We start from the raw sequence: 12270 nt of genomic DNA, 5'->3' as shown, positions 1-12270 counted from the left end.
ATAAGAAGCCTGCTCTTGATCAATATACTCATATCAATCTCAAGGTTAAAGGTCAGGTAATTATTTTTAATTTTTTTTGGTGATTTTTTTTATTTTTCTGTGAATAGAGGAATGCTTCTATTATACTCAAAAACATGTTGATTCATTCCTTAAAACATTGACTCCCCTTGGCCTCGTTGGTAGTACGAATCTAGGGATAAGGGTCCATATATGAGCAAAAAAACCTGGAATGCTCTTGGTGAAGTCTTCCGGACCATTGATGATGAGGAAGCTGGTAGGAGGGAAGATATCAAACGGCGAGGCAAGAGGGCCCTTGATTTCAGTGACGAACCTTCTCATGGTAAAGGTGAGAGTTCTTCTGCTCAGAAGAAGCCCAGATATGAGGTAGCTAAGCCCCCTCCCTCACTAGAATCAGATATCGCCGTCGCACGATGTTGGTTGCTCGTAGTAGAATTCGTGGTGTCAAGATCTCTAAGGTTATTGAGATCTCTAATGATGAGTCCCCTATTGCACCTGATGTGGGGGGGGGGGTTAATCCTCCACAAGTTGCTAGTGTTAAGGCCCAGCCTGTGGTTGGAGGTGTTGCCCTGCCTATGGTTGGTCTTGAGGCTCAAGGTGGAGACTTTGCAGACGTAGATGGAGGAGGCCCTGTTGAGGACTCAGAAGATGAGTTGGGAGTTGTTCTTTCCCCAACTAAATGAAAGCTTTAGTAACGATCTCTAACCCTACCTTTTTTCATTTAATCTATGAGTTTTGTTTGAGTCCCTGTATAGGTGTTGCCTGATGTTGTTTATTGTTGAAAGTGTTAATTTTAATGTGTTTTGGTGATGGTGTTGCCTCTTGAGTTCCTTTGGTTTGTGATGGTTGTTTGAGTTCATTAATTTGTTGTTGATCTTATTGTTGATCTGATTGTTGATGGTTCTGTTGTTGATTGTTGCTGGTATTTTAAGGGTTGATTGTTGCTGGTGTTGCTGTTGTCATGGTTGTTCTGGTTCTGTGCTTGGTGACTGATGAGACCCTGCTGTTGTGTGGTAAGCTAGGAAATGTGATTAATAAATGATGAGAATTTGTGTTGATTTTCTATGATTTGTTTTCAATTACCTGTTTGAGAGAACATTTGGGTGAAAAAAAAAATTGATTTCAATCCCCCTGGCCCTGTGTGATTTGAGTCCCCTTGTTGTGAAAATGAGTCCCTTTTTTTCGGGTTTTCATGTGTGGTTTTGATTTCCATGTGATGAAGGGATTCATTTGATCCATTGTTGTTAAGTGTGTTAAGCTCCAACAGATTCTTGTCAAAGATATGTTGTCGAGGAAATCACTTTAAGATTATGTGTTGATAAAAAATAAACCTTCTGAAAGAATGGTTTGAGTGATATGTTTAACTTGGGTAATGGAACAAATTAATGACACAATAACATGAGTCTTATTGCTTGATCGAAAGCATGAATTTCATTACTTTAGTTCCATTACAAAAAGTGATTCCTTTAAACATGACTTCCCTAGACTACTTTCTCTTCCTAATAAGCAAAATACACATACCAACAAATAAAAAAAAAAAAACATAACTTACATCATATTATACTCAAACGTTTGTGGTTATGTGTGGCAGTCCATGTGTTGCTCTTCAATTGTTCTGCCTGGTCAATCTAACCTACATCTACCTCAATTTGTGTGTCTTTCTCTTATTGCTGGTCCACATGCCTGAAAATTGTGTTGAGGTAGTCCACTACCTGATTAACAATATCCTTGCTGACCTCTAGTAGTTATAGAAGCATTCCTCTATTTTGTTGTCACTTGTGAGCAGCTTTTGATGCAACTTTAGAATATATTTTTGAGTTCCCCATGCTGATTTAGGTGAGTATATTTGTAAAAACACTTGTATAGATTTTTGGAGCTCGTGTTTCTTTGCATCATATGGACTATCTTCAATGATTTCACGAGCACCTATTTGCTATTGAATTATGTGTGATTGTGCCTCTTAAACCTCTTTGCACAGTTCTTTATCCAAACCTGATAGAATTTTCTGGTCATACTCAGATTTTTGCAAATTCGGACATGAAGATGGATGTAGAGATTCCAGTAGATTAAGCATGCACTTGAAAGAAGGCACTTATTAATAATCAGAAACAAATGTTGCTAGAATGTGTTTTGGAGCAACTGTGAATTGTATATTAATATGAACACACTATATCATGCAACAACAAACGGATAAGCAACCAATCAGTGTTTCTGATTAGTTGCTTCATTGAATTGGGTTTAGATTTTTTTTTTCTTTTTTTAAAAAAAATATATTGTGAAGTTGTCAATTTCTTTTTCTAGTGCGAAGTGCATCATTAGTTATTAGCTAACAGCCTTCAGGGCAGTATCTTCATAGCATACACTGGGTACATGCACATTTACAACCTTTTTTAATAAAAATATGTAACTTTATATATATATTAGTGTTTCTATATCAATTTAAGTGAAAAAAATGCAATTTTTATTTTTTATTTTTTATTTTGTTGGGGCATTTTTGGCACCGGTTTTGAAACAGAACCGGTGCTAAAAGTTTTTATTTTTTATTTTTTTGGGCCATTTTTCGCACCGGGTTCACAGTAAGAACCGGTGCTAAAAGTTTTTTTTAAAATTTTTTTGGGCTACTTTTCGCACCGGTTCTTGCTGTGAACCGGTGCGAAATCTAAGTTTTCGCACCGGTTAAAAATCGGTGCGAAATCTTTTGGTTTTTGGCATCCCTCAAATAAGGACCGGTTCAAAACCGGTGCGAAATGGGGGTTTTGAACCGGTGCCCATTTGTATTTTTCGCCTAGTGTCCATTTTGATTAATCTCCTAAATCAGCAAACCAAGTCATAACATCATCTCCGCCTTCCTTTTGCAACTTTTCCATTGCTTTTCTGAAGGTGAACTTATTTGTTGCATTGCATAGCCTCCAGAACAAAGTATACATGAAAGCACCTAGGAAATCTTTTTTGTAATTCCTGCTCAAATGTCTGGAGCAATACCTCCTTTTTGCATCAGGCCATACTTGTGTCAGAGAAAGATCAACTTCTTGTTGGTGCAAGCCAAAAATTCTCTGGGTTTGGTACTAAAAAGTTATGTACAGAAAAGCTAATTTCAACAGGTAAGAAATGTATACCTTTTTTCTATCAGATAAAATGTCCAATGTTGTCTGCTTGACAGCTTGACTATGTTGTAAAGATGCCAGAAGACATAAGCCCAACTTTCTTTGTCTTCAGCTCTCACTATGGCATATGCTATTGGATAAAATTCATTGTTGCCATCTAATGCAACTGCAGACAACAGAATACCACCATAGTTGCCCTTCAAATGTGCTCCATCAACCCCAATCAAAGGCCTACAACCTCCCAAAAACCCTTCCATTTTCCAGCAAAACTTATGAAAATACTTGAGAACAGAATGACCCTAGGAATGCTTTCACTCAGTTCCCAAGCTACAAATGCCTTTGACTCAGGATTAGTTAAGCATATCATGTCAGCATACCTTGGCATAAGAGTGTAAGACTCATCATGACCACCAAACAGCTCTTGAATCACATACCTCTTCAGCTTGTACAATGAAGCTTGTTTCATATATATTCCAAACCTCTGACATAGGAGTTCATTCAATGCTTTGCTTGGAATGTCTGGATCAGCCCTAATATCTTCCATCACCTCAGAAGCATCCCACTTCACAGTACAAATAGGGTTGTAGGTTTCCAAACCCCTACAATTATGAACATCTGGCCATATTTTCTTTATTGCCCATTTCTTACCATCAACTAACCTACTGGCATGTAATCTCCACTCACAACACTCTGCATAACATTGCACAGTGTATCTCTTATTGTCTGTAGCAACAACATGTAAAGCAAAACCTTCCTACACTGCATAATCTTTCAAAGTTTCCCTTAAATGAGCCTTGTCTGTGAAAATCATTCAGGATCTAAGTACAATCATCCCAAGTTTCACCTCTTCATACATTTCACCATGCCCATACAGCTTGATAGAGTCATAAAATATAATATTTATATATATATTAAACTCTTGATTTTATATTGATATTTGATGGTTTAAAGATATATTACGTAATTTTCTTATCTAGACACGAGCTACTACTATTTATTTTTATTGTTTGTAGGAAAGAAAATATTGGCATCAAATTGCATATTACGACACTCCGGTTAAGAGAAGCAAAGTTTATAAGCCCGTTGACTCTCAACTATTTCAAGCCCAATATTGTTTCATTGTGTAAGCTATAACAGTTGGGCATTGAAGTATAACAATCTGTCACATAACATATTAGAAAGAGGAGAGCAGCTCAAACTCTTCATTGTTCTCACTATTCTTGCGGGTAAGCCAAAGAGTAAATCCCTTGAGCAAGATTGACGGTTATCAATTTTTCAAGCAAGAAAAGATAGAGATGAAATCAGATAAGGATGAGAGCGTTCGGGATCAAAGATTCCAAGTGATAAGATTGGGATGCCGAATTAGAAGGAAAAGGCATTTTCAGATTGGAAGTTCTACATATATTTGGGCTGATTTGGGTAACGAATTATAGAGGAGGGAGGCCGAATTGCATGCGAAAAGAAGACCAGGAACAACGAACTCTAGGGGAAGCTGAACTCAGCGACAGAGGAACCGAGGTGGTTGTAGCTCTTAGTTTGCTACGAAACTGATTTGGGGATTTAGATCAGCTACAACGAAGCAGAAAAAGGATTTGAGTTTTATTTTGGGGGTCTTCTGGGCTAGGTTCAGGGTAGCAAATTGATGAGATTCATCTGAATTTTGCGAGGTACCTAGCGAGTAGGAGGGTAAGCAAAAACGGACTCTTCGAGGTGACTCAGTTCAGCTTGTGTTTACTCTGATTCTCACTAAAAGATTTGGTACTGTAATTATGCTTTCATTTTCTTTTCATTTGATTGTTAGCCTTGGTTTATCTTGGATTAGTAGTAGGATAAGTTTTGCTTTGGAGAATAAAAATGAAAGTTAGTGCTATCACTTTGTTATTTTGTTCTTGAATGCGTCCGTATGCTAGCTGGTATACATCTTGGTAGATTATTTTAAATACTAGTTTTATTTTCATTTATTTTCTTTGTTAATTAGTTTGATTGTGAATTTTATGTATTTTATTATAGTTAACTCAATATTTGTTATGTCAGGCTAAATTATTAGTGGGGTAGGGAGATCAATTATGCATTGGATTATTGGTTTTGTGAGTATAGATATGTTGTAATTCTTGGGTATTATGTTTATATCTTGATTTGATTGATAGTCTATTTTATTGGTATGAATTGGTTGAATTATATTTTAGATCGGCCATCTTTAATATAATCTACTAGTTTGATTGCTAGGATTATAACTTGTGGTACGTAATTGTCCTTGTTGATTTTCCTTGGTAGCAATTAGGTGTTTAATAGGTGACTAAAGCTTGTTATAATGCCTAAGATTATTAACCCTCTGAGTTTCACGAGTCCGAGCTTGTGAGATCTGTGGCTTAAGTTAACTACTCCCTTGTTATTAACGCTACTAATTAATCGAGTCTAGAGAGCTTGTTCTAGATTATTAGTTGGTAAGACAATATTCCAAGAGCTTGTTTGGTTTATTTGCAATTAAAGGAAGTTGCGAATGGTTGTTTGCGTTCATTAGTTAACATTAAGATATAGTCATGATTATATATAATATAATGATCAATTGATACTCCAATGCTATAATACGTCTCCCGATTCCCTATTTCATTATTCTTGATTTTATAGTATCTTAATTTTATTAGTTTATTTCTCCGTACTTTATTTGTTTTCTAGTTAATAGTTTATTTTTTGGATCATATTTTCCTTATTCAAAACAGGGGTTTCTAACTTACACAAGTGACAATTTGATAATCCAATTCTCTGTGGGATCGACCCTAGCTTATCCTACTACATTTTAAGAGGTTTTAGTTAGGTTTATTTTTGGTAGACACGCGACAGTCATACCAAATTTTGGCGCCGTTGCCGGGGAATTGGCGTTTTATTTTATTACTTCTTGTGTTTTTCTAATTGTTCTTACTAACTTGTCACCTAGTTCCTTGTTCTTATATGTGTCACAAAAAATTGAAACATCAAAGATTGAGAAATGTTGCAGCAAGGAACCAAGGACTTATAATGCCATCCTTTTTCTACTCTTCCTGTAGCTAAAAGGACTCGTGCTCAAATACTGGAGCAAGCTCGTCATATTCCATTACCTTACAATGAAAGTTCATTTTCGGACGAGGAGGGTGAATATATTTTTGAGATGGGTGATCAAATACTAAAGCAGCTCGCAGCTCCAAACCGTTTGATCCAAATTTTCGGACGAGGAGGGTGAATATATTTTTGAAACCGGCTAGGGTCACCCTCGACCAAACCTCAAGTTAAAGGCATTTCCTTTTGCCTTGTCTGATGCTGCTGAGTGGTTGTTTGAAGTACCTGTTGGAACCATCACAACATGGGATCAAATTCTAAAAGTATTCGCAGAAAGATATTTTCCAGCATCTTTGATAGCTAATATCAGGAAAGAAATATGTGGAATTCGACAAGACGATGCAGAAACACTTCACAAGTACTGGGAGCGTTTCAAGAAAATATGTGATAATTGTCCAAACCATCAGATCAGTGAGCAATTATTAGTATAGTACTTTTACGAAGGACTTAGGAAGATAGATAGGAATTTAGTTGATGCATCATGTGGTGGAGCACTGGTTGACAAAACACCCTCGGATGCAAAGAAACTGATTGCAAATATGGCTGCAAACTCTCAGTATCGAGGAGGTTGAAATATCAAGTCCACTTCTGTACGTCAATTTAATGAAGTGGTGAGTTCTAACCTCGAGCAACAAGTAGCTAAACTCACTTCCTTAGTGGAGCGAGTAATGATCGAAAAAGGGCAAGAAAAAGCATGTGGCCTCTAATCAATGGTAGGACACCCAACTGATATGTGCCCTACTATGCAAGAAGAACAAGTGAATTCTATTGGTGGTGGTCAGGGGCAGCAAAGACGTTATGATCCGTTCTCTCAGACTTATAATCCGGGGTGAAGAGATCATCCAAACCTGAGATATGGTAATGCTCAGCAGCAGGCAGGCAACTCTAACCTCAGACCACCAGCTTTCCAGCAACAGCAAGCATCTAATCCCCCACTTGGTTTTCATCAGCAACCACAATATCAGCCGCGACCTCAACATCAGCAAGTTTCCAAGCCACAATCTGGTAGCATGTCTCCGGAAGATATCGTGAAGGCAATGGCTGACAACACTTTGCATTTTCAGCAAGAGACAAGAAGTGGTCTAAAGAACTTGGAGAACCAAGTTTCTTAGTTAGCTAACACATTGGGAAAGCTCCAAGCTCAGAACTCTAACAAGCTTCCGAGCCAACCAAAGAGAAATCCAAAGGAGAACACGAGTGCAATATCACTTAGAAGTGGCAAGCAATTAGAGATCCCAGCGAAAAATACTGAGGGGCTGGCTAAACACCAAGAGGAGAACAGGAGACTATTGTTCCAGAGCAAGATAAGCAGCCCCCTAAGATAAGTGATGTTGTTTCTCCTAATACTAATCAGTTTTCTTCTTCTGTTCCATTTCCTAGCAGGTTATCATCTAAGAATAAGAAGAAAGAGACCCTAGAAATTTTTCGCAAGGTTGAGGTGAACATACCTCTACTGGAAGCTATAAGACAAGTGTCGCGGTATGCAAAGTTCTTGAAGGAGTTGTGCACTAACAAGAGGAGATTGAGTGGAGATGAAAAGGTCAGTGTAAGTGAGAATGTGTCTGCTGTGTTATAGAGGAAAGTTCCTCCAAAGTGCAAGGATCCAGGTATTTTTACTATACCCCGTAAAATAGGTAACACGAGATACAATAAATGCATGCTAGAATTAGGAGCTTCTATTAATGTCATGCCTTTATATATCTATAAATCTCTGAACTTAGGACCTTTGAAAGACACTCGAGTGATTATTCAGCTTGCCAACCGTTCTAATACATACCCTGTAGGAGTAGTTGAGGATGTCTTAGTGCAAGTGAATGAAATGGTATTTCCTGCTGACTTTTATGTTTTAGATATGCCAAATGATGAATCCCCTAGTGCAGCACCTATCTTATTAGGAAGACCTTTTCTAAAAACATCCAGAACTAAAATTAATGTTCACAGTGGGGTGTTGACCATGGAATTCGATGGGGAGATTATCTGGTTTGATTTATTTGATGCCATGAGATACCCCTTTGATTTTGAATCTGTTTCTAGTATAGATGTCATTGATGCACTAATTGAGCAAGTATTTTGTCTCTTTGGTCATGATAGGTTAGATATTGTTTTGACTGAACCTGTGGAAAAAGAGAAATATACTGACTTGTAGGAACATTTTGAGCTTGAAAACGAGATCAAGGAAGCTTTCTCTTCCTTGGAAGTGCTTCCAAATAAGCAAGGAAGGTATGGAGATCGTTTTATGAAATTGCCTGTCACATCTAATAGATTTCTGCCTTCTATTGTGCAGGAACTAAAGCCACCGCCAGACCATCTCAAGTATGCATTTTTGGGAGAAAATGATACTCTGCCAGTCATAATCGCGAGTAATCTAACTCCGACTCAAGAGCAAAAGCTAGTGCAAGTTCTCAAGGAGCATAAAACAACTCTAGGGTGGACGGTTGCTGATATAAAAGGAATTAGTCCCTCTATGTGCCAACATAGAATCTTATTAGAAGAGGGAGCTAAACCTGTGAGACAAGTGCAAAGGCGACTTAATCCACCTATGATGGAAGTGGTGAAGAAAGAAGTAATGAAGCTTCTTGAAGTAGGGATGATATACCCTATATCAGATAGCCCTTGGGTCAGCCCCTTGCAAGTGGTCCCAAAAAAGTCAGGAGTCACAGTGGTAGAAAACGATAAGGGAGAAATGTTTCCCACACGAGTTCAAAATGGGTGAAGAGTTTGTGTAGATTACAGGAAACTTAATTCTATGACTCTAAAAGATCATTTTCCCTTACCCATTATTGATTAAATGGTAGAACGTCTTGCTGGTCATGCTTATTACAGTTTTCTTGACGGATATTCAGGTTATGTGCCGGTACCTATAGCTCCGGAGGATCAAGAAAAGACGACGTTCACATGCCCGTACAGCACATTTGTGTATTGTCGTATTCCATTTGGATTGTGCAATGCTCCAGTCACTTTTTAAAGATGTATGGTCTTTTCAGATTATCTTGAAAATTTCATAGAAGTTTTCATGGATGATTTCACTGTAAATGGAGATTATTTTGATAGTTGCTTAGAACACCTCACTTCGGTTCTTAAACGTTGTCTTGAAACTTACCTTGTGCTTAATTTTGAAAAATGTCATTTCATGGTTCAACAAGGTATAGTTTTAGGTCATATTGTGTATGCTGAAGGAATAAAAGTCGATAAAGCTAAAATAGATCTTATTTCTTCTCTGCCTTACCCCGCCTCTGTGCGGGAAGTTCGTTCTTTTCTTGGTCATGCAGGTTTCTATCGAAGGTTTATTGAAGGCTTTTCGAAGATTGCACAACCACTATGCAGACTACTCCAAAAAGATGTGGAGTTCCACTTTGATGAGGCCTGTAAGCAAGCATTTGACAAGCTGAAAGACAAGTTGGTCACTGCCCCTGTTCTACAACCTCCTAACCGAGATCTCTCGTTTGAGCTGATGTGCGACGCTTCTAATTATGCTGTAGGGGCAGTACTAGGCCAGCGAGTTGGAAAAGTTCCCCATGCCATCTACTATACTATGCCTCGAGGACTTTGGATGTAGCTCAAGCTAATTATACTACAACTAAGAAAGAATATTAGCTGTAGTTTTTGCTTTAGACAAATTCAGGTCTTATTTATTGGGTACTAAAATTGTTGTGTTTACTGATCATGCAGCGCTGAAATATTTATGGTCAAAGGATGTATCCAAACCTAGGCTAATACGTTGGATTTTATTGCTTCAACAATTTAATGTTGAAATAAAAGATAAAAAAAGGTTCTGACAATAGTGTTGCTGATCATTTAAGCAGGTTAGTTGGGGAAGCTGATGAAGGTAAAGGTCCAATCAATGAAGAGTTCCCTGACGAGCAACTTCATGCCTTGAACTCAGGAACTCTGTGGTATGCTGATTTGGTGATTTTTCTAGTATCTGGGAAGTTTCCAGCCAGCTACACCAAAGCACAAAAGGACCGGATGCGAAGCATAGCAAAATACTACATATGGGATAACCCATATCTCTGGAAATATTGTGCTGGTCAACTGATCAGAAGGTGCATACCTAATTCCGAATTTCTTTCTATACTAACTTTCTGCCATTCTTATGCACGTGGGGGACATTTTGGACCAAAGAGAACCGCACGCAAGGTATTAGAGAGCGGATTCTACAAGCCCTCTATATTCAAAGATGCATATGATATATGTAAGGTCTGTGATAATTGTCAAAGGACAGGTACATTAGGTCCTAGGAATGAAATGCCCCAAATTCCTATTTTATTTTGTGAAATTTTCGACGTTTGGGATATGGATTTCATGGGACTCTTCCCCTCTTCTTTCGGTTTTCAATATATTTTGCTTGTTGTTGATTATGTCTCGAAATGGGTGGAAGCTATAGCCACCTGTATTGATGATTCTAAAGTTGTTGCAGAATTTTTTAAATCAAATATTTTTGCTAGATACGGATTCCCAAGAGCCACAATCAATGACAAGGGGACACACTTTTGCAATAAGACAACAGGAGCTCTCTTGAAGAAGTATAATGTGTTTCATCGAGTGTCCAATGCGTATCACCCACAAATAAATGGACAGGCAGAAGTTTCTAATCGAGAAATCAAGTCCATTCTAGAGAAGACTTTGAATCCAAACAGGAAAGGTTGGAGTATCCACCTCAACGATGCTCTGTGGGCGTACAGAACAGCATATAAAACTTCAATTGGGATGTCTCCATATAGGCTTGTTTTCGGAAAACCTTGTCACCTTCCGGTAGAATTGGAACACAAAGCCTTTTGGGCCGTGAAGCAATGCAATATGGAGATGGATGCAGCAGTGAGCAAAGGAAACTTCAGTTGAAAGAATTAGAGGAAATTCGGAATGATGCCTTTGAGAATGCAAGATTTTATAAGGAGAAGACTAAGGCATTCCATGATGAGCGCATAACATGAAAAACATTTACAGTGGGGCAGAAAGTTCTCTTGTACCATTCTCGGCTCAAACTTTTTCCTGTTCTCGATGGGTGGGGCCGTTTGTTGTTACCAAGGTGTATGACTATGGTGCGGTGGAGATTCGAGGTGAGGAAACGGGGAAGGAATTCAAGGTGAACGGTCATCGACTCAAGCCGTACTATGATGGTTATCAGGTCCAGAACATTGAAGTGATGGAGTTAGAAGCTCCAATTATGAAGACTAGTATGCTAGAAAGGCGTCGAGCTAACGACAATAAATAAAGCGCTCTTGGGAGACAGCCCAAGCTTAGGAATATTTTCTGATAGTTTAATTTTTAATTTATTTTCTCGTCATTTTTTTTCAATTTTATATTTCTATTTAAAAAAAAAAAAAAATAAGCTTATAAACTTTCAGTTGCTCTTATTTTTAAGCCCTTTATACTATTCTGGAAACTAATTCTACTTTGATTTGGTGTTATGTATTACAGGACAAAGTTATTCGAGCAAAGCCATCTTGCTGGCAGATTCAGAGCTGTGCAATATTCTTTCTGTAACAAATAACATCACTGTTGGTACACATTTTAGCTGCGTGAAAGCACTATACAGATATTGTCTCTCCACCAGTTATTGCTGGAGCATAAGCATTTTTCCAGAAAATTGATGATGTGTTTATGAGCAACTCCAAGGTGTTTGTAGCTAAAAACATGAACATATTAAAGCTTGGGGGAAGAGTTTGCTGACTAGCTATACAGTCCGCACTCTAAAGTCATTCAACATCATCCGGTGAACTCGTTTCCTTGTTTCTTTCTATTTTTGTTTTTCCCTTTATTTTTCTTTATTTTTTTTACAGTCACAAAGCTTGTGGGGGAATGCATTATATTCGGTCTCTTGCGGTCTCTTGGTATGTCTCTGGGTATGGTATGGTATTGTATTGAGTCTGACAATGAAATTTAGGCAGTGCTTTGCATATGAACAGTACATTCACTCTACAATGCTTAACTTTGGCTGATAAACCTAATGTATGCAACAAAAAAAAAAAAAAAAAAAAAAAAAAAAAAAAAAAACAAAACAAATAGAATTGATTCTGTAAACAATAGCTAGCTTGTGGAAGTCAGATTGTGGTGG

General features: G+C 37.8%; 1 protein-coding gene across 1 annotated transcript; it reads right to left on the bottom strand.

Annotated features, from left to right (window-relative positions):
- Positions 1–2819: 2819 nt before the first annotated feature.
- LOC110686467 lies at positions 2820–3986 on the bottom strand. The gene is made up of 4 exons (XM_021863093.1): positions 3977–3986; positions 3500–3845; positions 3209–3353; positions 2820–3083 (listed from the first exon to the last, which is right to left on the bottom strand). Exons 1-4 carry the CDS (start codon positions 3984–3986, stop codon positions 2820–2822), a joined length of 765 nt encoding a protein of 254 aa, XP_021718785.1.
- Between the last annotated feature and the right edge of the window lie 8284 nt (positions 3987–12270).

Source organism: Chenopodium quinoa, unplaced genomic scaffold, assembly GCF_001683475.1.
Source record: "Chenopodium quinoa cultivar QQ74 unplaced genomic scaffold, ASM168347v1, whole genome shotgun sequence".
Classification (NCBI taxonomy): domain Eukaryota; kingdom Viridiplantae; phylum Streptophyta; class Magnoliopsida; order Caryophyllales; family Amaranthaceae; genus Chenopodium; species Chenopodium quinoa.
This window is presented reverse-complemented; position numbering and strand designations above follow the sequence as displayed.

What these genes read in the sequence shown, in the direction of transcription:
- LOC110686467 (XM_021863093.1), bottom strand. An exon ending in TCTTACACTCTTATGCCAAG is followed by an intron (nt 3,354 to 3,499) that starts GTATGCTGACAT and finishes GGGAGGTTGTAG; the next exon opens with GCCTTTGATTGGGGTTGATG. An exon ending in ACAAAGAAAGTTGGGCTTAT is followed by an intron (nt 3,084 to 3,208) that starts GTCTTCTGGCAT and finishes ATAACTTTTTAG; the next exon opens with TACCAAACCCAGAGAATTTT.